Below are 27,717 nucleotides of genomic sequence, written 5' to 3' on the forward strand. Positions count from 1 at the left end.
TTTTGGACGTGAAATTAAACATGTTGTTAATTGTGTCTTGAATGAAAAATACCCCATGTTTAATAATATAAAAATTGCATTAACACTATTAAAGAACAGGTATTTATGGTACACAAATATTCCCATTGCATTAAAGAGACTGAAGAAAATGATGTAATAAACATAATAAACACACATGAAAAGCTCGAGACATTCCTGGGTTATGAGGGAGTCCCTAAAACTTTTTCTCCCCTGTAAGGGGTCCCTGAACCCAAAAAGGTTTGAGAACCTCTGATGTAAAGAACTGCAGCATTTTTAAGGCCATGCTCAGCCTTTTTTCACTGCACCTATTCTACATTCAGTGTGTGTGAGCCTGAACCATGTTCAGAGTGGAAATAAAGCCACCACCCCCTGCTGTGTGCATCATCAACAGATGTGAGCTGAAGCATCCATCTGTCATGCTTCAACAAAATCAAGTGTCCCACTGGGCCAGTTTTGCTTCTCCTCCCTCAGAAGAGCTGGACAGAGCCGCCAGTGTGTCTGTGTGTGGTGTTGGGGGGTCGTGAGACCATGAGTCTGCCAGAGCCATAACACATCATGGGTTTCAGACCTTCCAACTTTAGAGCCACCTTGGGTCTTTAAAATGGATAATATTACTATCTGTGAAATACTTATACTACTTTATCCTACTTGCACTGTTATATTCTACCATGTTGTTGTTTACTATATTTCTTTGGACCTTGTAAATATATATTTTTTGTCACTTTTTGATATGCTTTAGACCCCGCCCCTCGCACAGTGATTGCTGGACATGGGCACCGGCGCCCCCGGGACACAAAAATGGAAGAAGCGGGTAAAAGATAACGGATGGATGGATCTGCTTTAGTATTTCTTTGTTTTTTGTGCGAGTCCAACTGGTTCTTCTCATCCTGAACATTTCATTGCATTGTTGACCTTGTGTTAACCTGCATGTGACAAACTAACATAATATAATAGCAGATAAAAGCCCTGGAACTTGCCTGCACTGGAAGCAGGACAACACTTAATGTGTTAAAAACTGAAGGAAACATTTTATTAACTTCTTTTCCATGCCCACTGATTTCTCCTTTCCAAAACAATCAGCTACTTCAAACCAGACAGTACCAGAGCAGTGCCCTTTAAAACCTTCTTTATTTCAGAGCAAAGAGAATTACTGTTTTCCAATGCAATGCCAGAGTCCTGTACATTATCATTACAGAATCAGTATTTACAGTTAAAATAAATTACACAAAAATTATCAAATTACCATGTAGTTAATCCAGTCACAACACCTATGTTTGTTTCAGGGCACAGCGCTTTACGCATCACATAGGATCCACCTCCTTAAATGGAACCGCACAGAGATAAACCATTCCCTTAGTAGCAAATACCAGCATTCATACAAAGCTTCACATGGAGCAGAAGTAACATCTTTTATTTAAATTAAAAAAAGACAGAACCAGCTTTAAATTAAATAAAACCTTCTGCAAAGTTAGAGCAAAATAACAGCTGGAACTTTGGACAGCTGTGACTAAAGTGGCTCAGAGACTTGCACAACCAAAGAGGACGTGAGAGGTTTGGAGCACAGAGCAGACATTCAGAACCTCGATTTGGTTTCACATGGTTCCTCTGTACAACAGAAAGCAATGGCGCTTTACGCTACAAAGCAAGTTGCTATGAACACATGGGGTCCAATATTATTGTGGAGAAAACGTAAAAATTGTGAATTGTTCGAGCTTCCTTAAAAGCACTCTACAATGCAGATGAAGCTCAAATGTCCCTTGACCTCATGTGAAGAAGAAAAAAATGTGCAAAGAGGCTCATCTGCTTCGTGTGCAACCTCTTTATAAAGACTGCTGCAGCAGATTCACAGTAGATAACTTAGGTTAGATTTATTGGCATTTATCGGTGATGTAACATGCAGGACCCCTTGCCAAGGCCCTACACAGAATATGTTTCATGGAACGGAGCCTTACAACTGATCTCACATCAGATTTGTGTTGGAATGTGATAAGATCAGTAATAAGGTGAGGATTTGAGGCCAGATCCGGGAGCACAAACAGGCTGATGCTGAACTGGGTGTGGGCAGCAGGGTGATGCCCCCGAGCAGGAACGGAGGACTGTGAGCAGATGAGTTGGATACAAGAAAAACAGCAGCAGGAGGAAGGCTCTACTTCGTGCTCATCATCAGTTACGATATCGAAGTATCACTGGGACTGAAAGAAAGAAAGAAAAACCAGTAAGGCAAGAGTCCTTCACCTCTTGTTTATATAAATCTTCCTCAAGCAATGTATCTGATACTCACTGATAATAATCAGCAGAACAACAACAACTACCAGAGCGATAATCATTTTCATCTGTTGATGGGACAACACGTTAAAACACGTCGTTCAATGCCGAGAATGAACAAATCAACCCCTGTGACAAGTTGGAAATGTGTCTCATGAGTGGATGTGCAGACAGTCTGAAAACAGACACTCACCTTCATGTCTCTCCACCACATCCTCCTGTGCAGCTGTTTGGCTCGGCTGCTGAACGCAGACGCATTGTCTGAAAGGCTCTCTGCAGAGTCATGCGAGCGCGGAGTACAGCAGGCGAGGAAAAACAAGGAGGAAAACAAATCAGAGGGTTCGCAGAAAATAATCTATCAACCGTCTGATCATTTTCAGCTATAACTCAAGCTGTCCGCCTGTGTGTTGTTCAAGACTTGACCTTTTACAGTCAGCTCTGTTAGCATCAAATGTCAGGAAAGTTTCTAAAATTAAACAGAACGGAGCAAAACGCATTTCTTCCCATCAATGCATGCTGCAGGCTAGCCCCCACACTACAGTCTGGCTCTCCCATGCTGTTGTTAAATCGGGTGTTTCCGAGCACGAGCAGGAGGGTTACGGCTCCCGAGTGTGCACTTCAGTGCTTCTCCAAGTCTCTCTTTAACTCTGCGCCTGCTGTTTCCATCTTCATGCCTGTTTACAAGCTGTCGCTACTACAAAAAGCAGCGGCCGTGCCTGCCCGGTGAGAACACGCTCGTTAATCCTGAGAAATTTGACAAAAGGGTCACATGGCTCAGAGTGACAACAGCGTATCATGTTCACAGCAGAGACACAAACACAGGACTACGTAAACAACCCAAACAAGGCAACAAAGTGCTCCAGATGTGCGTTGATGTTTTAGCAGGTTGGTCAACATGACAGAGTGACGTGTCCGTGCAACATGTGCGTGCAAGATGCAGGATAATGACACTTAAACAGCAGCAGAGCTTCATCTGTGGAAAGGAAGTTCAGGATTGAGCATTTTGTTGAAACACATGTTTGTTTGTGTGTGTGTGTGTGTGTGTGTGTGTGTGTGTGTGTGTGTGTGTGTGAGACTGTGTAAGGCGAGCACACTGACAGTCAGAGACTTTTTAAAAGCTTTCAGGTGCACACCTGGCCAAACATTTAAAATGATGAAATATTCAGCGGACAGTAAGTGTTTACATGCATTCAGCCGTTTTGATGAAAAAAGGCTTTGACTAAACAATGTTTCACTCATTCTTCTAAATGAAACGGTTTTCTATTTTAGATCTAATGTAAATGTTTGAATCAGTGACTTCAACACACTGACAAAAGGGCTGAGTTGATTTTTCACAATGTTGTTGTTTAAGTTTTGAATCAATCAGCTGACATTTTAAAACATAAGATATTAGTGTCAACCCTTGGCATGAAAGGAACTATACATTCTTTCAAGAACAGCTAGGGCTTTAATTTGTTTATTTTTCAATTTGAATAGAAGAGCAAAAATATTCACAGTTTTTTTTAAGTGCTGCTGCCCTTTTAGTCTGAAACTCTGAGTTTGAGCTTATGTGTCTTTAATCCGTCAGCCCTGGAAGCTTGATTTTACTTTGCTCGCCTTAGTTCTACAGAGCCATGAGCAAAATCAGGCTCCTTAGTTCCAGCAAATGACAAACTACAAATTACCCATAAGAAATACCTACAAAATTGCTGTTTTGTTTGTTGGACCAAATACTAAAGCATTAGTGATACCACATTCTACTACTTTCTTGCTCACAAAGGGCCCAGTGTTTCCAGTCTGCAATTCAAACAAGTTTTTATTTATTTTTTGTAGAAGAAGAAAAAACAGCATTTGGTGTAAACTTTTTACCTTTATGTTGACTTTGTTTATTACGGTCAAATTCAACCAACACATACACTACATGAGCTGCACTGGCTTGTTTGTATACTGAAGTACAGAAATCTCATTTATACTATGCTTTTCTGTGCAAAGCTAAACAAAAAGTTAGCTTCACTAACCCATATTACACTAACTAAAAGCTCTAACGCAAAACCAATAAACAGATAAACAGAATTAGCGAAAGTTAACTCTAAACCGTTAACCACTAAGACGACCGTCACTCAGTTTGAGTCGCACATCTTGAAGCTGCGCCGACCAATCACGTCTTGTCACGAGTCGTGTAATAAGCCAACAGTCTAACGGATTCTTCGAGACACGCCCACAACAGACAAGAACAAGCTTGAGAATTTTGTTATCAGCCCTTAAATTGGTGAAACCTAATTTGGCAGAAGATAATTCCACTAACGGTTTTCAAAGTTAGCGAAAACGCTAATCTGATAACAAAAAATTAGGTCCGCTGTTAGCTGTTAGCAGCTTAGAGGAACTGTGCCCACCACTATCATATCATACTGACAAGGTGCACCTATCGAAGAACATTCAGAACCTTTCAAGAATTTCTAACAGTAGAGATTATTTTTAATCCTTCAATGCCAAATAGTTTAAGGATACTTCCAATAAATGAGCCTCATCGGCAAATGTTTGTCTTTTAAACTCGATGCAGCACATTGCTGGAAGTTTTCCAGTTGCATTACTCAAATGATCACTGAGGCTTGAAGGATATGAAAGCTTTTAGTGGAAAATAAATGTTAAAACAAACTAATACACTTCCTAGGGCGTTGACTTCAGAGTTTGTAATTGAGCGCATGTGTTTTCTGTGTGTGTGGAGACACAAAAACCAACACGGTGCCGGTGCAACTCACCTGACTTGTCCTGCAGGTCATCGAGACGCTCGCCCCTCTCTATCACCTTGGAGATGTTCTCCTGCATCACATCGATCACCTCATCCACCTGCGACTGCACCCTGAGCACACAGAGGACTTTATTCTTAAATGAAAGACAGATTTTATTCTTCATAAGCATTTTTGCATCCAGCTTTGGTCAACCCGCACAAAATAACTTTGTGCCACAATGTCAGACTTTAGTCAGTTCGACCTGGACCTGTTAAATACCTGCTGCGTTATGATTAAACCCGTACTTTAGTCATGCTACCTCTACTTGAGTATGGAAAGTTCTCAAAATGGGTGAAAATTGTCATATAAAACAAACAAACAAAAAAATTTCTGTCAAATGTCTGCAGTGTTTGCTTCCAGCTTTACTGCTGCAGGGTAAAGATGGTGTAGGTGCAAAAAACAGACGGTGAGTAAAACACATTCGACCTTTGAGGGAGACATAAAAGAGCACCAGCTGCAGGAAACAGACGAGGAATTCATGGGTCCAGGTTCAGACAGGCGCACACATGAAAAGCTCGAGACATTCCTGGACACTGATGACAGCCTCTAATTTCACGTGGGCACGACAATGACAAAGTGCACGGTATGAAGCAAGCATGATGAAACAACTCTGGGTGCCAGACAGTCTCAACAAAGACCTCCTCTGTTTACTGTCTGCCTTCAACTGGTGCTTAGGAAAGAAGAAAGCCACCGAGATGTCCTGCAAAATTTCCATAACAACCTGCAAGCGATAGGCTGATTAACACAATGTCCTAACAACCAGTAACTTCTGGTAAACACATCAAGATGCCGTTACATAACGCCAGTACCAAAGTGTGGGAAAGTCTCTGACCTCTGGTTTTATAGCTGCAGTGAGGAGCGTGTCAATACTTACTGCTTCATTTTGTCCTTCTGAGGTCCAAATCTGGGTCCTGTGGGCCCTCTCCTGGAAAACATTGGTAATGAAGTTAAGGTTAATGATGTTTCAACTTCGCTGCTGCTTTGGTGAAAAACAATTTTACACTGGTTCCTTAAGATACTGTACCTAATTTATTTATCTATTTATTTATTTTCCTTTCGGCTGTTCCCTTCTTCAGGGGTCGCCACAATGAACTAACTCTCATCAAGACTTGGAAATTATTTTTACACCAATGCCCTTCCTGACTCAACCACAGACCACTGAGCTACCGCAGCCCTCTGTGCGGAGCAGAGAAACGTCATCTAGGGTGCCTGGGGGAGCAGATGGTGGCGGTTAAGGGCCTTGCTCAAGGGCCCAGAGTGGGGTAAATGAGGGTGGAGGCAGGTGTGGGTGCTTCATCTTTCCCACCCACATTTTGATGTTGTCAGTCTGGGGAGTTGAACCGGTGACCGTCCAATCACAGGCCCACCTTCTCTAACCTCTGCACCACCACTCCCCTATCAGGTATGGTACCTAACGATCATTTACAAATTAAAAATTAGTCTTAACTGGAGTTAGTAGGAGAGATCATATCTCTCCAGTTTTAACTTCTCTCCACTGGCTCCCTGTCAAATCCAGAATTGAATTTGAAATATTACTTATAACTTACAAAGCCCTCAACAACCTAGCTCCATGTTATATTCGAGATCCTGTTCCATATTTTCCTAACAGAGCACTTCACTCTCAGACTGCAGGTTTACTTGTGGTTCCTAGAGTTTCCAAAAGCAGAATGGGAGGAAGATCTTTCAGTTCTCAGGCTCCTCTCTTGTGGAACCAACTTCCAGTTTCTGTCCATGAGGCTGACACATTGTCCAGTTTGAAGACTGGGCTTAAGACTTTTATTTTTGATTAATCCTATAGTTAGGGTTGGCTTGTTATGCTGCCTTAAGCTTAGACTACTAGAGAGCAAATTGACCTCATTTCTTAAAATTAATTATTAAAATTGAATAGTTTTCATTTGATACTATTTCTATCAACATGTGATTCTGGACCTGCTATTGTTTATCTGTTCCTCTCAAACCAAGCCAGTCGAAGCAGATGACCGCTTGTCCTGAGCCTGGTTCTGCTAAAGGTTTCTTCCTCATGAGGGAGTTTTTCCTTTTCACTGTCGCCTTCATGCTCGCTCAAGATGAGTTTTGTGATGGGAGAGAGAGACACGTCTGTTGCGCGTCGTTTGTACCGTCAGTTTTCGAGCAGGGGTTGGGGGAGGAGATGGCTCAGCGTGAGGTTGACAGAGCGCTACCTCCATAGTCATAGCATGTTAGCTAGTGCGTCTGTATTGCACAGTGCTAGCTTAGCGCTACGTCAGCAGTTGAGGGGGTGGTGTTGGTAGGCAGGGCGCTCAGTTCTGTTGAAGGGGGGCGGCGCCCTGCTTGTATAATTGTAGGGGAAACACTGCAGATGTTTTGTCCGTAAAATTTAACAAAAGAAAAAGTAAATACTTGCAAAAACAGCATCTTAAAATCAACACAGAACATAAATTTAAAGTTTATTATCATTATTATTATATACACAACACATAGAAAGATTATGAATAAAATAAACTGCTTAACTTTCATGGCCCTCAACAAATTTTAATTGTTCTTACATTGTAAAATAGGGAATCTTACAAAAACTCACAGAAAAAAGTCTTCTTCTTCATCAGAGTCCTCCTCCAGAAGGTTCCTCTGTTACAAGAAAAGATACAAAATAAAGATTGTGGGTCACAGAAAAACAAAATGAGTAGACTGGGTTGCTATAAAAAGGGATTATAAAAATAATTTCTGTATTTTGATTTTTAAATCCACTGCTGCAGATGAAAAGACAACGTTTTGTCCATGTCTGTATGTGTTAATGTTTCTTGCAGAATATCTCATGAACCATTAAACAGACATTTTTAATAAACTCGTATAGTCCACTTAAAATGGTGGATGACAGTAAAGTTCCATCTGTGGTGCTGTGCATGCCAAAACTCAGTCCCCTGCTCTGTCAAACTGAACGTCCTGCAAGGATAATCAGGATGATACACACGCTGCTAGCTAACACACCCAGGACCTGTGAAAGGATGACTTTGGTTATTCCATCAAGTTTGAACGATGGATGGATACGATCCAAGCAGAATAAACTCTGTAAACATGTTATTCATGGAAACATACTAAAAACAGCTGCATTAAAATCACAGAGGTGAAAAAGTCAGTTGCACAATACACTTTTAAATTTAATATTACATATTGTGAATATTAACATTAAACTTTCAGTAGTTGGGAGTACACAACATGACGTGACAGCTGCCAGACAACAATGTACCAACATACAGTATAAAGGTATATAAACACAATGTCACTGTCAAAACATCTAAAAGGATAGCAGCCACAAAGGATAAAAAGGATAGCCACATGAACTGGTATTTTCCTTATGTGCAACGTGTCTCTGTCATTCTTTCAGGACTGGATATACAAGGGACTGTTAACAAACATCATCAGATAAAAACAACTTCTGTCCCATATGGAAGGTGGAGGAGAAGGTTTTGTTATGCAGTTCATTCAGCAAGCTTAGCTTTGATTCAAGGAAAAACAGCGAGTAAGACAATAACAAAGGAAACGAGAGGTGAATAAAGTGAAGAAATGGAGGGGGGGGGGGGGGGCGTGGGACAGAAGGATCACTTTTAATGAGGACCAGATGTTTGGCCACAGGACCTTCTAGTCGCAGCCACTGACTCACTTCATTTAAACCTTCAGTCTCTTTAGCTTCCCCATCTTATTTTTCTGTTTTGTTTTTACTCTGGGCAGCACTGTGGCACAGTGGTAGAGCCGCTGCCTCTCAGCAAGCAGGTCGCCGGTTGTCAGGGGAATTTAGATAAAGGTTATGGATGTTTAGTAACTAATGCGTGCGAGTTAGAGTTGTTTTGTCTGAACAGAGAGGAGCCTGCGCACCTGATAACTCAAAGGCCTCCTCCGTTGTTTGTAAGCTGGAAAGCAGAGGCCGTCTTGACCTCTCTCTGTCTGATAAACATTATAAAAAGACTCTTCTTTATACTGTCCATGGGCAGACCTCGTGACCGGAGCTTCAGTGGAACATCTTTGTAACCCTGTTTTGAATTCTACCCCTTTGCAAGTAAACTGGGTTGAAAGATCTTCTCGTGTCCTCAGAGTGGTTACTTAAAATAAGAGATGATGAAAAGATAATTAATTTATCCGACACTGGTTCAAATCCTGGCCGGGGGTCTTTCTGGGTGGAGTTTGTATGTTCTCTCGGTGCATGTGTGGGTTTTCTCCAGGTGCTCCAGTTTCCTCCCACAGACCAAAAACATGCATGTTAGACTGACTGGTAACTCTAAATTGTCTCTAGGTGTGAGTGAGAGAGTGAATAGTTGTTTGTCTCCATGTGTCCCTGTGATGGACTGGAGACCTGTCCAGGGTGTCCCCTGCCTCTCACAGTGACTGTTGGACATGGGCACCAGTGACCCCTGTGACCCAAAATGGAACAAGTGAGTAAAAATAATGGATGGATGTTTTTTTCTTGATTTTTATTTTATCATAAATGTAATTCACGGCAAAACTATTCAGTTCAAGCATCCTCAGTTTTAATTATAATTAAAGGCCTACCATTCCTTGAAAGAATGCATATCACCCATTGCCAATTATGCAAGAGTTTTAAACTAGGATCAACTTGTGATGAGAAATGACAGTTCATATCTGTTTTGGTGAAACAATGAACATTACATCCTGATGCATGCTCAATAATCCAGGTAGAAAAATCTAACAAAGCTAGGTCAGGTCCTTCGGATGGTTTCTTTGAAAATTGCAATCTTGGGATATTTGTCACACTCAGAGTTTAAGTTATTAATGACTCAACTGCTACAACAAATTTTAGGTGTAAAATTTGAGTTTTAGGCATTTTTGTGTAGGTTAATGTCAATTAGCTGTAGCGGCAAACTTAAATTGAACTGACTATAAAAGTTAAATCAGTTTTAGATGTATAGCCAATGATTATGAAACTTAATTAAGTTTCATTAAAAGTTGTCCAGTGGTTCATACGATACTTTACTAACAGAAAAAAGTACAGCAAAATTTAAATCAAAGATTTTAAGTTATCTGTTAGCGCTTAACATTTGTATTTGGGATAACTCTTAGCTAACAGGCAAACATTTTTGGTCAATATCTGTCAAATTAATCAGGTCATAAGCCTTATGTCTGTTGGCTGTGCTTAAAGTAGATCAAGAAATGTATTGATGGTGTCTCCCTTCTAGCATAATTGTTTTCACTCCTTCACATCCTTGATCATGAGTCCAAGCACTATCTGAAACTCACCCTCTCACTGCGGATGGATCCCGTGACCTCGTCATCATTGAGGTGCCGTTTAAACTTGGGGGGCATATTGTCTTCTGGCAGCTCCTCCCGGTCTGGCTCCCTCTGTACGGCAGGAGAGAGGATAATCAGTTATGTTCAGAGATACAGTGATTACATTTACAGAACAATCAAACACAAGCACTGAGGCACATTGATCCTGTGCTTGTTTTGCAAAAACAGGTCTGTTGTTCATGCTTTTAGTTGGTCTGTTGTTGTCTACAACACCATGCTGAAACTATCAAACATTTTTCTCCCATTTGGTGAAGCTGTCTGGTGAAGGACAAAGAGGAACCCATGAATTTCTGTTGCACATGCCGATGGCTTTAAGACAAAATAAGTTAACACTAGGAATTAAGTGACTGCTCGGCAGGTGACCAGAATCAGAATCCGTTCTCTACTTGATCTGCTTGACCAGTGACCAGCAGATTCAGCTCTCAAAATAAAAACGTTCTCAGTCCCAAAGTTAGCTTTTTGTAACATTGCAAAGAGGTTTTAAAAATATAATTCAAGCAAAGCAGAAAAGGTGTAAGAGACTACTAAAATGACAGATTTTCAACTAGACAGAGCTTTTCTTTTATACTGCTAGGTGTCCCTTCACTAGCTTACTTTGCAAAACCTACAGACAAATGTAACTCAATGATTATCAAGCTTTAATTATTTATTTATTAACCTTTATTTAACCAGGCAAATCCCACTGAGATCACAGATCTCTTTTACAATGGAGGCCTGGGCCTGAAGGCAGACTAACACGCATGTTTTTAGTCTGTGGGAGGAAACCGGAGTACCTGGAGAAAACCCACGCATGCACGGAGAGAACATGCAAACCCCACACAGAAAGACCCCAGGTCCAAGTGGGGATTGAACCCAGGACCTTCTTGCTGTGAGGCAACAGTGCTAACCACTGAGCCGTTATGTTTTACCTACATACAGCTTAAATAAAGTAAATAATTTACCAATATAATAAATCTAGCAGGTCTCGAATATTAGGTTGGACACTACTTTAACTGCTTTCAGATTAGGAGCTTGAAGAAAAATGTTCAGTCCTGTTCTCGTGTACCGTTTTGTGTTCTGAAGTGTCAGAGAACACAAAGATGACAGCAACACTTTTTGAGTTGGGTTTAATTTATACAAATAGTTCTGTCGCATTTAAGTTTTGGATTTTCCTGTGACAAATAAAGCTGTAACTTGATCAAGTTGTGAACAAAATGTAAAAGCTATTTATTGTAAATGTATTATATTTATACATACATATACAAATATTAATGTATCTATTTGGAAGAGTGGCTCCAACAGATCCTAGTAACAACCTCTGAGATCTCTGTCCAGAGGAGCACAGTCATAGGAACAGCTAAAATACTCCACAGAACACAATGGTTTTAATATTTAATAATAATAGAGCAAACACTGCCATACGCAACAATTTCTACTAAGTGAATCTGGAAAATGTACAGATCCTTGAGTGTATGTTTGAGTGCTTTGTGTTCCACCAAAAGAAACACACACATTTCAATAAAAAGCTTCTGTTATATGTGAACTTAGCAGACCTGCAATAATCTGGGAGATGCACATTTACTTATGCACAGCACCCCATCTCTCACTGCATCAAGCCAACTGATACCATTGAATCCGGTTAAGTCTGACTCTGTGGCTTTTTCAGCGTCCTTTTCCGGCAACGCGTTTGGAACAAAACAGGGCCTTTCACCAGCCAAGAGAGGAGGAGAGGCAGCCAACAGATCTGAAGCAGTAAAAAGACAAAGAGAATGAGGAGGACCTTGTCTGACCTGCTGAGTTGACGAAGGAAGTTTAGAAAGTCAACATCTACTTTAGGACAGGAACTTCAAAGGTACAATCCACTGAATGAGAAATAATTTTGGATTTTAGCTGTGAGTTATTACACAAAAAGTTAAACATAATGACGTCAAATTGCTTCATGAAGCCAAAAGAAGAAAAAAAGATGATTAAAACCTTTATGGCTTATAACTTCAAATAAACAAAGAAAAGGAGAGCAGAATGTCTACATATTGAAACAGAAAGTCCTGATGTTATTTGTATTGGCTTAACAAGATTCCTCAAATAAAAAAAAAAACAGCTCTATGGTCTGAAAGAGGACGAAGAAAGAAGCTGGAATAGAAACTGACATATTGAAAGCAGCTATTAAATTAATGAATGCTTATATTACAGCAATTAGTACAACTGTAGCTAATCAATATCTAACTGTACGAATGTTTTTGTCTGCATTCACCAACAAAATAAAGATAAGAAGCAAAACTGACGCTCAAATGCCATTATGGTGTCATTACCTCACATAAACAGACCCTTCACTTACCCAGCTAGGCTAAACAATGCTAAGCTAAAGAAGCTAATTCTAGCTACCTGCTGTTTGACAGAATGTCGGCTGCTCGACGCAGATCAATTCCTCCACACAGAGCCCCAGTAATCAGTCAGATAGTTTCTTGCTTTAAAGTGTTTTTACAGATTCGTCCAGTTCATCTTGTAAGTTGTCCCAGACTCTCAGACGTTACAGTCCTTACGGATGCTAGCGGCGGTCCTGCTCATACTGGCTCCTCCCCCTGAGTCAGCTGACCCGGAAGTTGATTGTAAACAGTTGAAAAACAGCTGGAGGAACTATAGAAATGATCCCTGAAAGTATAGTCTTATATTATACCGGAAAATGATCTACGTAACGTACATAATTACTCACCACACTCCACTACCATATGGAATAACAGGTTCGTACTATACCGCAATAAATAATTATTTTATAAAGATTGAAGAAAAAAATAAAAGAACATTTGGTCTGTTGTAACTTAATGGATGCTAATGTTACATGTTTAACTATAAACAATTCTGTGCGAATTATAAATTCTATCCCCCTAAAGTTGAATTTACCAGATTAATTAAAGCATTACCAAAACAATTTATTTATCAGATTCAGAATATAATAGCATATCATCCTATAACCCCACAATTACCCACTCTATCTATTAATGGAATATTATTTACTGACAAAAAAAAAAAAATCAATAAAAAAAAAAAAAAATCAACAACTACACAATTAGAAGCTGTCTAAACGAAATTTTATTCCCTGGGAAAATAAATCAAAATAACATACTTTTCAAATTTGGATTAAATAAATAAACATAAATGTTAAGGACTCTATTTAAAACTCCCCATACAACTAAAGGCTAAAGAAACACTTTAAATTTTTTAATGCAATTTACCCCTCCAAAGAGCTACTAAGAAATAATTGTAATATTGATGACAATAAATGTTCATTCTGTGAAAAGGACATATAAACAATAGACCATATCTTCTATGAATGCAACAAAACCAAAATATTTTGGGATCACTTAGAAAGATGGATCACACCGAAAATTACACTTCCTGAATCTATTTCCAGAGACATGGTAACATTTGGAGTATTATTGAAAAAATAAAATAAAAAAATGGAACTTGGTTGTAATCTGATATTTTATCTGGTAAAATTATTTATCCATAAACAGAGAGTGCTAAGATCATCCCCAGTTTTTAACTCTTTTTTTTTTAAATCTGAATTCCAATTATAATTGAAATCTCTGAAACATATCTCCATATGTTTCAGTACTGTATGAAATTACAAAGTATGTTTAAGTTCTGTATGTACTAAGTACTGTACTGTACTGTACTGTACTGTACTGTATAAGTACTGTATGTACCAAGTACTGTACTGTACAAGTACTGTATGTTTCAGTACCTGTATGAAAATGTTAATGGAATTGCCCACTAATTCATGCTAATCCTAATCCTAAAATATATATGCCCTTGTTGTAATTTATTTTATTATTTTCTTTTCTTTTTGTTATTTTACCTTATTATTCTTTAATCAGTTTTGCTTTTGATGTTCCCATATCTAAGTCTGCCTCTGCTATGCCCTTTTTAGATTCACAATATTGTGAATTGCCATACTTGTTTGTACTTGTTTTAAATAAATGTTTTTGTTTTGTTTAAAAAAAAAAAAAAAAGAGAGAGAACAGCTGGAGGAAAAGCTGCAAAGGGGTTTTTTTTAATTTTTTTTTTATCTTCATTGATAATAAAGATTGTCTGGACCATATTTATCCTCATACATTTGGTGGAGGTCTGAGCACGATAAGTAATTTGGCGTATTAAGAGCTAATTCCACAAAAATCAAATGGCTCTAAACCATCACATTTTTGGAAAATAAATAAATAAAATGCTGCTACTAGCTGCCTCATAAATTACCAGCCAGAATTTTTTTATACATACTTGTAACAGTATTTTGTTTACCTATTTGAATCATGAAAGTGATTTCAACCTTTGCATGGAATAATAATAAAATGGTTTTGCTGAACAAATCATAATGGTGGTGGGAAGTGGATAAAAAAAAACAGTGTTATTGTATCCTGTTTACTAAATCTGATTTCAAATTCCTTTAGAAGCTGAAGATCTCAAACCCCTCAGAGTCAGACTTTTTAAATGAAGCCTTACTGAGTTACTAATGGCTCACAATGTTAGAATTTGTGACTTAATTAAATTGAATTAAATGTAAGCAGAATGTGTTGTATGTATGAGGACAGCAGGACAGAGGTGAGATGTGCTGTAGTGACAGATAGCTTCAAGGTGGTGGTGGGAGTGCATCAAGGATCTGCTCTGAGCCCCTTCTTCTTTGCTCTGGTGATAGACTGACAAACAGATGAGGTCAGGCAGGAATCCCCATGGTCTATGATGTTTGCAGATGACATTGTGATCTGTGGTGAGAACAGGGAACAGATGGAAGAGAACTTGGAGAGGTGGAGGTATTCACTTGAAAGAAGAGGAATGAAAGTCAGTCGTAGTAAGACAGAGTACATGTGTGTGAATGAGAGGGAGGCTGGTGGAACAGTGAGGCTACAAGGAGCAGAAGTCACAAAGGTGCAGGACTTCAAGTACTTGGGGTCCACTGTCCAGGAAATGTGGTAAAGAGGTAAATAGGCGAGTCCAGGCAGGATGGAGTGGATGGGGAAAAGTTTCAGGAGTGATTTGTGACAAAACAGTGTCAACAAAGGTCACAGGAAAAGTTTACAAGACAGTAGTGAGACAGCTATGTTGTATGGTCTGGAGACAGTGACATTGATAAAAAATAAAAAACAGGAGAAAGAACTGGAAGTGGCAGAAATTAAGATGTTGAGGTTCTCCTTAAGAGTGACAAGGATGGACAAGAATTAGATCATCAGAGGTAGCACAGGTTGAACTGGGATATAAAGTTAGAGAGACCAGACTGAGATGGTTTGGACATGTCCATAGGAGGGACCGTGGGTATACTGGTAGAAAGATGTTAGAAACGCAACTGCCAGGAAAAAGACAAAGAGGAGATGCATTGATGCAGTTAGAGAGGACATGGAGGTAGTTGGAGTGAGGACAGAGGATGCAGAGGGCAGAGATGGAGGAGGATGAGTTGCTGTGGTGACCCACGAAGAGGGAAAAGCTGCAAGAAGAAGAACAAGGAGAAAAAGAAGATTTAGATTTTTAACAAAACTTTATTTACAAAAGTTAACACAACAGTGTAAAAAAAGTGATCAGGACAAACTAAAATAAAGTATTTACATGAGGAGCTTGTTGTATTGTAGTTCTCCAATCAGAAATGTTGCATACATCCTTCTTAAATCCCCACAGTTTCACAAAATCCTCCAAGTGTCCAGTGTCTCTGTGGAAGCAAAACTTCAACGCCAGTCTGGCCTTGACGTTGCACTTCCACAGAGCCACGGCATCAAGCTGGGGTCCAGCCTGCACTCTGTCCCTGCGAGACAAGTAAACAGCCGTTTTTGCTTCGGCCACTAAAATGTTTAAAGTTTGAGATTTTAATTAGTGGCTTTGCTGTAATGTGCCCCATTAATAAAAAACAGATTTGGTGAAAACTGTGTAAAAAAAAAACTAAAGATCCTCGTCATTAGATTAAACAGAGTCGTCAGTTGTACACAATCTGTAAAAACATGAAAAACACTCTCAGACAAACTGCTAAAAATACATTCGTTTAAAACCTCAATGAATTGATGACCGACAAAAAAGGAGACGAAGAAAAAGAAAATGTAAATCCAATGATTTATTTTTGAAAGTTTCTTTAAAGTTGTCCAGTTAAGCACACAGAGAATTGTTATCTATGAGCATGTCCATGTTCACCTGTAGAGGGCAGTAGAGAGCTGGACGTGTCTATGAGCCGAAGAGAAGAAGAAAGAAGTTTACAGCGCACGCGATAACTCGGTGAGCAAACACCCACCATTCTTTAGACATTTATAATGACATTTTCACGGGTTGCAGTTAATAAAACGTGAGTTTGATCGGACAGTCACCCTCGGTCGTTGCGTGTGTTGCTTCTCAGAGACATGCAGCGTGCAGGAGGAGGCAGCGCTCTTCAGGCTCGCGCTCTGTTCGGAGGATCCTTCTCAGCGGTCATCCCCTCCGGCGCCTCGGACGTCAGCGAGCTGAGGAAGATCCCGGACAACCAGGAGGTTTTCGCTCACCCCCACACCGACCAATGCCTGATCGTGGAGCTGCTGGAGTACCAGGCTCAGGTGGCCGACGAGGATGCGGCCAGGTTCCACTTCGAGGATGTCGCTGGCTGCAACCAGGCTCTGGAGCCCGGTGCGCTCGAGGTCTCCGGCGTGGCGGCGCTGCCCAGAGCCGAGCTGTCCCTGAAGGAGTGCAGCTGCGCGTGCATGCTCACGGGAGCGCAGCGCGTGTCCAAGTTCAACGAAGAGGCGAAGAACACGGTGGCCATTCACCTGGGTCTGTTCCGGCTGCCGCAGTTCTCCACAGATGTTCTGGTGACCTTCAACGACCCGCAGAGCATCAGCCCCCACAGCAGCAGCGCGTCTGCAGCGGACACGCGTGGAGAGCCGTGGACCCTGCTCGACTTCCAGCGCCTCTTAAACACTCTGAGCCTGCACGATCCTGGCCTGTTCGGATAGACTGTAACTTTTAACACACTGTGCGACTAGGCCTGTTTGTACTTTTACTTCTGATGGATAAGATGAAAAATATAAAAACAGATAATTAATTAACACAACAGGCAGGACAGTGTGGGCCTCATGCTTTAAATGCACCTTTTGTTATAGCAGTTAAAATTAACCCCAGTCAAATAATTAGATGTTTTACTTTTGTAATATTTATCTTCCAAGTGAGGGCATTGCTTAAATGTAAATTTGGTTAAAATTTATAGTTTAATGCAAAGTGTCTAGGCCTGATTTTGTTTTGTTTCCAAGGATGGAAACTTTTTGTAAAACACTTTTTTTCAGATGTCCTTTTTTGTCTGATTTTATTTTAAAACTAATTTATAGTTCAGTTCTTCAACCACTTTTGAGGGAATGAACCCCCCCACCCCCCATCACTGACCTGTGAATATTTCAAACATAGAAAGGCACCAAGGGTTCATCTGGAGTTTAATCAGTTTATAATGCTCATCTTCATCCATCAATCCATGATCTTTACCCACTTCTTCCTTTTTGGGTCGCGGGGGTCACTGGTGCCCATGTCCAGCTATCACTGTGAGAGGTGGGGGACACCTTGGACAGGTCTCCAGTCCATCACAGGGACACATAGAGACAAATGAGACAAACAACCATTCACTCTCTCATTCACACTTAGAGACAATTTAGAGTTACCAATCAGTCTAACATGCATGTTTTTGGTCTGTGGGAGGAAACTGGAGAAAACCCACACATGCACAGACAGAACATGCAAACCACCCAGAAAGGCCTCCAGACTGGGATTTGAACCAGCAACCTTCTGACTGAGAGGCAGCAGCTCTACCAACTCATCCTTGAAAAGAAAAATAACTAAAACATTTGAAGGACAGAATTAGCATAAATAAACCACTTGTTACTGTCAGCATGTCACCAAAAGGTGCATAAATTTGTTTTGTTCCCAAACAACACCAAACTACAGCGGCCTTCTTAAAGCTGTGAATATTTCTAGTGTGTGCAGAGTGTCTTCAAAAACCAAAAAAAATGGAGAGTTATTGACAAAACACAGTGGAACGCCTCAACAAATAATGTTAAGATTGAGAAAAGATTTGACACAGGATTATCATCTTTTATTTGGTCTGCATGCTTTTGCTAAGTTTTTAGACAAATTTGTGAATAAAATATCTGTTTACAAAAGCCTAAAAATCAAATTATTCTGTGATTTGTTTATCCCTCAAGTTTGGCGCTCTCTTTAGTTTGAACGAGTCAGAGGGAATTTGTGGATTCACAAACTTTTGATGAAACTGAGCTAAACAGAAGATACTTTTTTAAGGAGCCCAAAGAAAACTTGTAAGTCTTCCAGAAGGCCTGAAGAGCGACTGATCAAAATCAGGATTATTAGAAAGTTTGGCTTCTTGAAGCAAAAACATAAATAAGGTGAAAAACAGGTCTCTCTTGTAAATGATCACTGGCTTGGACATGCAAAAATTAAGAAATAATAAAAACAAACACCTTCATTCTTATAAACAGTGTAACTCCCATTTAAACAACTTGCACCAAAAACGTTCAGGTTAAATATTCACTATTCAAATCTCAGCTATGGGGGACATTTGGAGCGTACTGCTCATTTGTTTTTTAAATGAGAGTCCTCAGAATGGCACTTTAAAAGTGGCTTTAAGTCAAAAAGTTTCCCTTTACAGACTGTTAAAAAAAGTCCATCTTCTCACTAAATGGTCAGTCACCATATTTCTAATGGAAGTTCTAAAAGTAAAGGCCAGTGGAACCTGATGCACACACTTTTTGGGGAAAGATGAAACAACGTGTTTACTAAGCTCTGAGTATTTTCAGCTCTGCTTGGATTTGGTCGTAAACAGAGAAAAGCCTGAGCATGAACGGCAGCAGGAATACGCATCAGTCGCCTGTTTCTATCGTTAACGGCAGTGACCTCATGGCAGAACGCTCCATCCCTCTGAACCTTTAAAAACCTTGGACAGGCTTCATTCAAGTGAGCTCAGTGAAACACACAATTTATGGAGTGGAAAATGTCAAATGTCTGCTTTGAAAGCAAATCCAGTTCTCCAGATTTAAAGTTCAGCAGTTTGTAAACGGAGCTGTTTTCAGGTACACGTGATGTTTTCAGCTCAAGTCTCTTATATAAAACTCCTCACAGCAGGTGAAGTCAGGCGAGTCTTACATAACATGTAAAAGGAAATACATCTCGTCTCCCCAAACTCATCAAACCTGGCTTTTCTCTGATACAATCTCAATGAATTAAACTCTCATGAACTCAGGTTTCCTTTTCTCAGAGATCTGGAGGAGCAGTTTCTATCATGAGCCACAGCTTGAAGAGTAAAACTCCTCCTGGCATCAGAACAGGTTGTTATTGGTTGTTTTGAAGACGTGATGTCCTTCATGGTTCATGCACCAAGTTGTTATTTTTACCTACTGGGCTTAAAATAATGAACGTGTTTCCAACATAATCACAAAAATCACTTTCGAAAGAAATTATCATCATGACATTAACCTCACACTGGAACGCTATGCCTTATTTAAAACATTCTATGTTTTACTAATGTGTGGTGCATGAAAAACAATTTTTTTTAAACAAAACTACCAGTAATTTTAATTGATATAAGCACTTACTTTCCTAAAATTGTTACTTCCTACAAATCCACTATATTAGAGCGACAATGACACTCGGTGTGTCATCAGCAACTCTACTACTACATCAGGTTTTAGCACATGTGCAAATTTGCCTGAGTTAGACCTATTTTTATGCTTTTACGTGAGTTGGCGTTGGCCGCCATCTTGAATTGTCTTGACTCGAAAAGTTACTCAGCTGTAGATGAACATCTACTGATTAATGAAAGCTTCATTAAATTTGTTTGAGGCTCACAATATACTGTAGCTACTAACAGCCAGACACAGAGGGAAACACACTGTTGTTCACTTTTGCCTTTCACCAGTGTGCAATAACGCAATATCCCATCTTTTTTCAAAAGTTCATGCTCATTAATCCAGGAAAAAAACAAACAAACAACAAAGTTAAGTCAGGTCCTCTGGACGGTTTCTTTTCTTCTTCTTAAATTCCACCTTTTGGACTCGAGCCTGAACAACTTTCTGCTTCTTTTGCCAAATCCAGGGGTCAATCATAGGAACAGAGTGGTCTGTTGTTTTCATGTTCACTTCATGAATAATAGTCTTCTCAACAAGTATTTTTGTGAACGCAGAAGAATAAAACTCAAAAGGCTACTGAATATTTGCAGTGCAAAAAGTTACCACTAACTTTTTATAACATCTAAGATCACTCCTCAAACAACAACCAAAAACTAAAATGTATGAATAAAAAAGGTTGCCTAAAAATAACAACTACTTGTGCATTTTTCTAAATAAACGCTTTTATTTAAAAGTAAACGAGAAAATTACAAAGCAGAAAATGCTCAGATGTCTTTAAAATGACAAAAGTGACAAGATGATTAAAATGAAACCGTAAACTTTCATTTTGACACATTTTGCTGCAGATGTGCCCAAACCTAATCTTTATTCGTCCTGCTTTTGCTTCTTGCTTTGTGAGAAGTGCTCAGACATGGCAGCAAGTGCTCTGTAGCGGTGAGAGATTGAATTTTTCACTTCCTTAGGGAGTTCAGCATAGCTACAAATAAATGACAAGAATAAAAGAGTGAGGTTACGAGTAGTATTTTGTTGAACAACCAGCATGCCTAATCAAGCTGCATAAGTATTAAAATCCAACAAATGATTTTTGTCATATTCTTGTATTTGCACTCTTACTATGTGTTACCCTCTGGCTCCCCCTTGTGGTTAAAACCAAACAGTTGCTTACGTTTTCTCAAATCCAACTGGCTGGAAACAGGGATCCCATCCAAAGTCCCGAGGTCCTCTGGGTTCCACAATATGCCCCTAAAAGTATCACAAAAACCATTCAGTTGAAAATATTCAACATGTAAACATCGAAGGAGTTTTACTGAGACAGACTCTGACCTCTGTTTTCCCTCTGAAGAGCTGTACAGGTTCATCTTTACCAGCACAGAAGGCAAAAGTGCAGAGAGCCCATGCTGACTTATCTTCAAACCCAGCTAGGAGCTTGTACAAGCCTGCAACACACAGGGAACATCTCACTACCTAAATTACAACTTTTCTGCACAGTAAATGTGAACTAGTTTAAAATGTGCTGAACAACAAAAATCATGGCAAATCATGCTAACATTTATCTGATTACTTACCCTCTGGCTTGAGTTTGTCAAGAAACCATTTGCTATAAAAAGAAACAGTTTTTTGTATTACTGCTTATTAGCTGTATTTGCTTATTAAGAATGTTTTTCATTCATTCAACCTTTATTGATACAGGTTAGTCTCACTGAGTCACGAGGACTCACTTACACGAGACCCGTTTTAAACCAGACAACATATAAAGAACAGTCAACAATAAACTATAGTAAAAAAAGCAATTAAAAGTATAGTGCTATAAAATGATAAATCACGGTGCCATAAAACAAGTTATGTAAAATGTACTTGCATGTAAGGACCAGGTAGTCCCCCCAGAGCGCTGAAACACAGGCATGTGTCCTCTACTATCACTGGTCCATCAATCTTATGAACAAATCCACCCATAAAAATAAAAGAACTCATATTAAAACAATAATAATGAAACATCAAAGTTCATGCTTATATAATCCAGGTTAAAAAAATCCAACAAAGTTAAGTCAGAACCTCTTTTGTTAAAAAGTTTCGTCTTTCATCCAAAAGACGACGAAACCTTTCAACAAAAATAAACGTCCTGAAGACCTGACTTAACTTTGCTGAACAATAATATAACTTTACAAATGTTCCTCTGAGTTTTTGATTCTTGTAAAGGTATAAACACTTGTGACAACATGATGATGTACCTGTCGTGCAGCCTCCTTACACTTCTGTATAGAAATCTCATCTGGCTCTCCCTGATACTCAGGCACTGAGTAAAAATAGAAAGAGTTACAAATAAAACCATCATTTTAAATGTGGTGACTCTTTTAATACTTACAATCAATCTTTTTTGACACAAGTTTGTAGGGAAACCTGTCTCCGAGTATCTGAATGACCTGACACAAAGAAAGCACAAAGAAAACATTTATTAAATAGTCCAGCAAGCTTATTCATTGTTATGTACAACATAGAAAGGCAAAAGGACGTTAATAATTGTGGGGTGAAACGCTACAAGCTGTATAAAACAATCTAGCATAAAGTATATACAACACATAAGACGCATAAGTCTTACTTCTTCGAGTTTCTTTGCGTTTCCAGTCACAAACACCACAGTTCTTCCAGCAGGTAAAGCCATGACGAAAACCACCCGGAGGACTAACAGAACCGGACCGTGTGCTTCCTGTTGGCGGCAGCGTCTCAGCGAATCAGCGCGCAGGATTTAGATACGTAGCTCCGCCTACCGGAAATCACCGAACGGTATAGGCAGAAAATGTGTCCGGGTGGAAATGCGAGTATGAAGTGCCATGTGGAGTAAAAACAGTGCCAAAAAAAGTAGAAATAAAGTCGTCGCAACTTTAAAAAAATGACCCTGTTACCTCGCACCGCCAAGGAATTCAGCTCCGCGGACTACTGGGAAAGGTTCTTTAAGAAACGTGGAGAGAGGGCTTTTGAGTGGTATGGAGACTACAACAAACTGTGCGGTGTGCTGCACAAATACATCAAATTGACAGATAAGGTAACGTGGGAAAGGCGACACCACGTGTTTCATTACATCATCATTTTTTATTGTCACGGTCTGGTAATATGCGCATGAACTGCTAATCCTTGTACGTTGTGTGTTTTTAGGTGCTGGTGGTTGGTTGTGGTAACTCTGAGCTGAGTGAACAGCTGTATGATGTTGGCTATAAACATCTCACAAATATAGACGTTAGTGAGACAGTGGTGACCCACATGAACCAGAGAAATGCTGAGCGTAGACCTGGTCTGACCTTCCACCAAGTGGATGCCACTCAAACATCATACGAGGATGCCAGCTACCAGGCTGCTCTGGACAAGGGCACCCTTGATGCTATGGCATCAGAAGAGGAAGGAGCATTGGCCAAGAACATGCTCACTGAAGTGAGAAATGCACTGAAGTGACTAACATTATATCAGTGGTACGCATGTTTGTACATTTCTCACTGCACCTCCTGTGTTTGCAGGTGAGCCGTGTGCTCAGTGTTGGAGGGAGGTATATCTGTGTGACGCTGGCTCAGGAGCACGTGATTAACTTAGCTGTACAGCACTTTGTTCAACTCGGGTGGGCGGCGAGGCTCCACTGCCTGCAGGAGGAAAGAGGTGCTGAAAAAGAAGACTCCTTTGCGCTGCCTGTCTTTGTCTTGGTCTGCACCAAGTTCCGTCAGCCGATGCCCTCGCCCATTCTTGAGATGTGTATTGGAGATGACGGAGCACCGATCCGGTACGCACAAGTTTCCGAACTGTTGTCGTCAGTGAGGGAATGTCAGGGTTATTCTGTATTGAGGAAGAGGCTCCGCACAAGCACTGACCCTGACTCAAACCTTTCACTAACTCTCTGCCATGCCAAGACAGGGCTTCCCAGATACACTCTTACAGTGCAAGACAATCCACCTGCAGCTAAGGTGCCAAGACCCAATCAGTTTGCCATATTTATTGGTGAGCGTTTCAGTTTTGTCAATCGTATAAGTTGTGTTTTGGCATTAGTTGGTGATTATTTGCTGATCTTATTCTCTTTGCTTGTCTTGTCAGTGCCTCGAGGGAGTGAAACAGCCTGGCTCTACAGCTCCAGTGAGGGTAGGAGGCAGCTGGCAGCCAGTGCTAACTTTCGACGCCTGGTTATTGCTTTAATGCATAGAAATCAGGAGTATGCAGACATGCAAGCTGTCCAATCAGAACTCTCACCTGTGGTGATGGACTTGGCTCCACCTGGTATGCCAACCAACCAGCAGGTAAACATACATATAGTAATTATATATTTTATTTAACTGATTTTTAAAACTATACAACGCGAGCTTGGCACCAAAATACACACACTGGTGGATCGGTTTAGGCTCTGATTATTTTTGTGCAGGTACCGTTTCTGTCAGTGGGAGGTGATCTTGGTTGGCGGGAGGAGATCAGCAGAGGTGTGAGTCAGCTCAGTGGGGAATATTGTGTGGAGAATGTTCGAGGAGAAGATGGACAACTGTATCGCAGACTTGTGTTCCTGTCTAACATTGCCCTTGTGCAGTCGGAGAGCCGACTCATCTCATCAAACGCTGGTATTTCTTTTTTCCTTTTCTTAGTTTTTACTATTTTGTAAAATATTTTCTCACAATCCTGCTAAAATAACTTTAATTATTCAAACAAACAAGAACACAAAATTGTAATTTTTTAAACATTACATCTTTTTTGAAGAAGGAAATACAATTTAATGTGATTTAGTGACAAAGTTGGAAATTATAACCAACTTGAGGTTTCTGCTAAAATTTATGAAATCTGTTGTGGATGCTGAAAAAAAAAAGAGTTAGTCTGTTCCAGACTACAGAAACCTGGAAGTGCAGCATGACATCCCTCTGGAATCTTCTTTTTCTTCTTTCTGCTGTTCCCTCTTCAGGGGTCGCCACAGTGAGTCATCCTCCTCCATCTCACTCTGTCCACTCCAACTACCTCCATGTCCTCTCTAACTGCATCCATATATCTTCCTCTTTGTCTTTTTCCTGGCAGCTCCATTTCTAACATCCTTCTACCAATATACCCACTGCCCCTCCTCTGGACATGTCCAAACCATCTCAGTCTCTTGAACTTCATGCCCCAGTTCATCAACATATGCTGTATCTCTGATGATCTCATTCTCAATCTTATTCATCCATGTCACTCCTAGGGAGAACCTCAACTTCTTCAGTTCAGCTACCTCTTTTAGTTCCATACAACATAGCTGGTCTCATCACTGTCTTGTAAACTTTTCCTTTGACCTTCGCTGTCACCCTTTAGTCACAAATCACTCCTGAAACTTTTCTCCACCCTCTCCATCCTACCTGGATTCTCTTAGACTTTTTACCACACTCCCCATTTTCAAAGGACTGTCATTTCTAAATACTTGAAGTCCTGCAAAGTTGTGACCTCTGCTCCTTGTAGCCTCACTGTTCCACCTGCCTCCCTCCCATTGACACATATGTACTCTATTTTTATGAGGCTGACTTTCATTCCTCTTCTTTCAAGTGCAAACTGCCACCTCTCCAAGTTCTCTTCCACCTGTTTCCTGTTCTTACAATATCATCTGATCACAATATCATCTGCAAACATCATAGTCCATAGATTCCTGCCTGACCTCATCTGTTCAACAACAAGGAGGGGCTCAGAGCTGATCCTTGATTCAGTCCCACCTCCACCTTGAGGTTATCTCTCGTCTACGATTGGATGAGCACAAGTGATACGCTGATGGCTTACAGTCCTTATTGTCTGATTTATGACATATCTCTTGAAAACTCAAACTACATAGACATTAAATAAGTATGAATATAGTCTCATAATGTATGAGCTACAGAAGTGACAGCATTAGAACATTAAATGTCAAACACAATAGAATCATGAGAAAGACCATCTTTTCCAGAGATCTCTGGCCTGAAATCATCTTTCAGAATGGTCCAAGACTGGTTTCTATAAAGTTCATATGGACCTGAAAAATGTCTGATGGTTTTCTGCATGTGCACCATTTAGGAACAACTAACCAGCTCTGATAAAGTACTTGCACATTCTGATAAGCCTTTAAAAAAAAGTGATTTCTTTATGAAATGAAATCTGTTTATTTGATTATGAAATGTTTGAAACATGAATAATGCTGATTTAAAAACTCAGTATAAACATCTGAAAAAGTCATTTTCACAGGACAAAAAGTCTTGATGAGTTTTTAATATTTGCTCTTACATGCATTTAGTTCCAGACATTTAAAGTTTTTCTAAATTTCTTTAGCAAGAAACACCTCTTCATGATTTTGCAAGTGATTCCAAGCACAGTAAGCTATGATACATAACTTTTTATGCAATTAAGTTTAGGCTTAAAGGATAAGTAAAATGTCTAGGTGAAGAAATAAAACGTCCCAAGTGTTCACAGTAATCATACACCCTGCAAATGTTAGTAACTGTTTAAAAGTTTTATGCAATACTTCATGGACGACCATCAATGTTGTATAGATGCTTTAGTATACTGAGAGAATCATTAACTCATCTTAACTCAATAATATCAAATATAAAATGCAAATAAGTGGAGTAAATGAATCTGTCTCTGCAGCATCAAGTCACAAGAAGAAGAACAAAAAGAAGAACAAGGCCTTTACTTCTTTAGCCTCTCTGTCCGTGGACAGTGGTTTCCTCTGCTGCGCCCATCATGAGGTCATGGTGGCCGGTCTTGCTGTGCTTGGGGTGGGGATGCCGGAGAACAAAGGTTTGTTGAGATTTTGTGCAGACTGCACTACAAGTGCATCCAGAGCTTTCTAACGTAATATAGCTCATCTTTACACGTGCTTATACCTGACTTCTCTGTTAGATGTCCCTGTATCAGTGCTCCTGGTGGGGCTTGGTGGAGGAGGCCTACCTCAGTTTCTGCGGGACTTTGTGCCCAATATAAACATTGAGGTTGTAGAACTAGACCCTGCTGTGCTGGAGGTGGCAAAGGAGTGGTTCGGATTGAAACCAGATGATCGTCTGGCCATTACTCTTGGAGATGGTCTGGAACACATCTGTACTCTAGAGAAAGAAGGTTTGTATGGGAACGGTAGGTAAAAATAAGGCTGTACGTTTCATATTTAACCAAACCAAGATGTGGCTGAGTTGACTCTGTCCCTGTAGGCGGCCGCTTGTTTGATGCCATCATGTTTGACGTAGACAACAAAGACAGCTCTCTGGGTATGAGCTGCCCTCCTGCTGCATTTGTAGAAACTCCTGTTCTCCAGAAAGTTTTTAACCTGCTCACTCCCAGAGGTAATAACAAATCATTTCCAGTTATTTTACTGTTGATTTTGAAACCCAAGTCAATACATATTGTGTAAATGACTAAAAGTCAAAATTCATGCAATTATTTTGCTGTCAGTTTCAATCCAGACAGAAGGATGGGATAAAAATATTTTTCTTTCTCATCCACTTCACTTTGTTTGTTACTATAAACTCAGGATCATATTTCAGGCCTGTAGTACATGTCTGATAAGGAGGGATGGGATTATTTAGCATCAGTTAAGAGACAAAAAAAACAAAAAAACAAGTCAAATAGACCAAATCAGCAGATTGTTGTAGTCATCATTTGCTACAAAAGCTGTTTCTAAAGCAGATTGAATAATAAAGTTCAGCAGAAGTAAAAGGTAAACGGACTGTACTTATATATCACCTTTCTATCTTATCAAGACACTCAAAACGCTTTACTACACAATCTGTGTCCTCATTTACCCATTCATACAGCACTCTACTAGATCTATAATCAGAGCTTTATCACAT

At 39.9% G+C, this 27,717-nt stretch overlaps 4 protein-coding genes across 5 annotated transcripts in view; 2 read left to right on the plus strand and 2 right to left on the minus strand.

The window, feature by feature from the left end:
* Positions 1-1,669: 1,669 nt before the first annotated feature.
* Positions 1,670-12,933, minus strand: vamp4 (vesicle-associated membrane protein 4). 2 transcript variants are annotated; one of them, XM_037674847.1, is made up of 9 exons: positions 12,693-12,932; positions 11,938-12,054; positions 10,281-10,382; positions 7,612-7,658; positions 5,929-5,979; positions 5,025-5,125; positions 2,480-2,559; positions 2,303-2,354; positions 1,670-2,213 (listed from the first exon to the last, which is right to left on the minus strand). In XM_037674847.1, the coding sequence occupies exons 2-9, from the start codon at positions 11,938-11,940 to the stop codon at positions 2,185-2,187; spliced, it is 465 nt and encodes a 154-aa protein (XP_037530775.1). In that variant the 5' UTR covers positions 11,941-12,054; positions 12,693-12,932; the 3' UTR covers positions 1,670-2,184. The 2 variants fall into 2 exon arrangements, with proteins under 2 accessions (XP_037530775.1, XP_037530777.1); XM_037674849.1 differs by lacking the exon at positions 11,938-12,054 and having other exon boundaries at positions 12,693-12,933.
* A 3,605-nt stretch (positions 12,934-16,538) lies between these two features.
* On the plus strand, positions 16,539-17,552 carry rangrf (RAN guanine nucleotide release factor). The gene is made up of 2 exons (XM_037674850.1): positions 16,539-16,553; positions 16,672-17,552. Exon 2 carries the CDS (start codon positions 16,676-16,678, stop codon positions 17,258-17,260), a length of 585 nt encoding a protein of 194 aa, XP_037530778.1. The 5' UTR covers positions 16,539-16,553; positions 16,672-16,675; the 3' UTR covers positions 17,261-17,552.
* A 3,242-nt stretch (positions 17,553-20,794) lies between these two features.
* itpa (inosine triphosphatase (nucleoside triphosphate pyrophosphatase)) lies at positions 20,795-22,606 on the minus strand. Its single transcript, XM_037674301.1, has 8 exons — positions 22,527-22,606; positions 22,293-22,350; positions 22,159-22,223; positions 21,789-21,862; positions 21,496-21,527; positions 21,254-21,366; positions 21,096-21,172; positions 20,795-20,906 (listed from the first exon to the last, which is right to left on the minus strand). Exons 1-8 carry the CDS (start codon positions 22,587-22,589, stop codon positions 20,795-20,797), a joined length of 594 nt encoding a protein of 197 aa, XP_037530229.1. The 5' UTR covers positions 22,590-22,606.
* An 89-nt stretch (positions 22,607-22,695) lies between these two features.
* Positions 22,696-27,717, plus strand: part of mettl13 (methyltransferase 13, eEF1A lysine and N-terminal methyltransferase) — a 6,510-nt gene continuing 1,488 nt past the window's right edge. The window contains exons 1-8 of the mRNA XM_037674851.1: positions 22,696-22,970; positions 23,081-23,353; positions 23,437-23,908; positions 24,002-24,201; positions 24,324-24,513; positions 26,522-26,674; positions 26,777-26,989; positions 27,079-27,210. Coding sequence (XP_037530779.1) covers positions 22,818-22,970; positions 23,081-23,353; positions 23,437-23,908; positions 24,002-24,201; positions 24,324-24,513; positions 26,522-26,674; positions 26,777-26,989; positions 27,079-27,210 — 1,786 coding nt within the window. The 5' untranslated portion in view covers positions 22,696-22,817. The remainder of the gene's footprint in view (positions 22,971-23,080; positions 23,354-23,436; positions 23,909-24,001; positions 24,202-24,323; positions 24,514-26,521; positions 26,675-26,776; positions 26,990-27,078; positions 27,211-27,717) is intronic.

Source organism: Nematolebias whitei, chromosome 3 (genome assembly GCF_014905685.2).
Source record: "Nematolebias whitei isolate Nwh7 chromosome 3, NemWhi1, whole genome shotgun sequence".
Classification (NCBI taxonomy): domain Eukaryota; kingdom Metazoa; phylum Chordata; class Actinopteri; order Cyprinodontiformes; family Rivulidae; genus Nematolebias; species Nematolebias whitei.

What these genes read in the sequence shown, in the direction of transcription:
- vamp4 (XM_037674847.1), bottom strand. An exon ending in GATCCATCCGCAGTGAGAGG is followed by an intron (nt 7,659 to 10,280) that starts GTGAGTTTCAGA and finishes TTCTTGTAACAG; the next exon opens with AGGAACCTTCTGGAGGAGGA. An exon ending in TGTTCTGCTGATTATTATCA is followed by an intron (nt 2,214 to 2,302) that starts GTGAGTATCAGA and finishes TCTTTCTTTCAG; the next exon opens with TCCCAGTGATACTTCGATAT.
- rangrf (XM_037674850.1), top strand. Translation starts at nt 16,676, where the DNA reads ATGCAGCGTGCAGGAGGAGGCAGCGCTCTTCAGGCTCGCGCTCTGTTC.
- itpa (XM_037674301.1), bottom strand. Translation starts at nt 22,589, where the DNA reads ATGGCTTTACCTGCTGGAAGAACTGTGGTGTTTGTGACTGGAAACGCA. An exon ending in ACGCAAAGAAACTCGAAGAA is followed by an intron (nt 22,351 to 22,526) that starts GTAAGACTTATG and finishes TCTTTGTGTCAG; the next exon opens with GTCATTCAGATACTCGGAGA. An exon ending in CCAGTTGGATTTGAGAAAAC is followed by an intron (nt 20,907 to 21,095) that starts GTAAGCAACTGT and finishes ATTTATTTGTAG; the next exon opens with CTATGCTGAACTCCCTAAGG.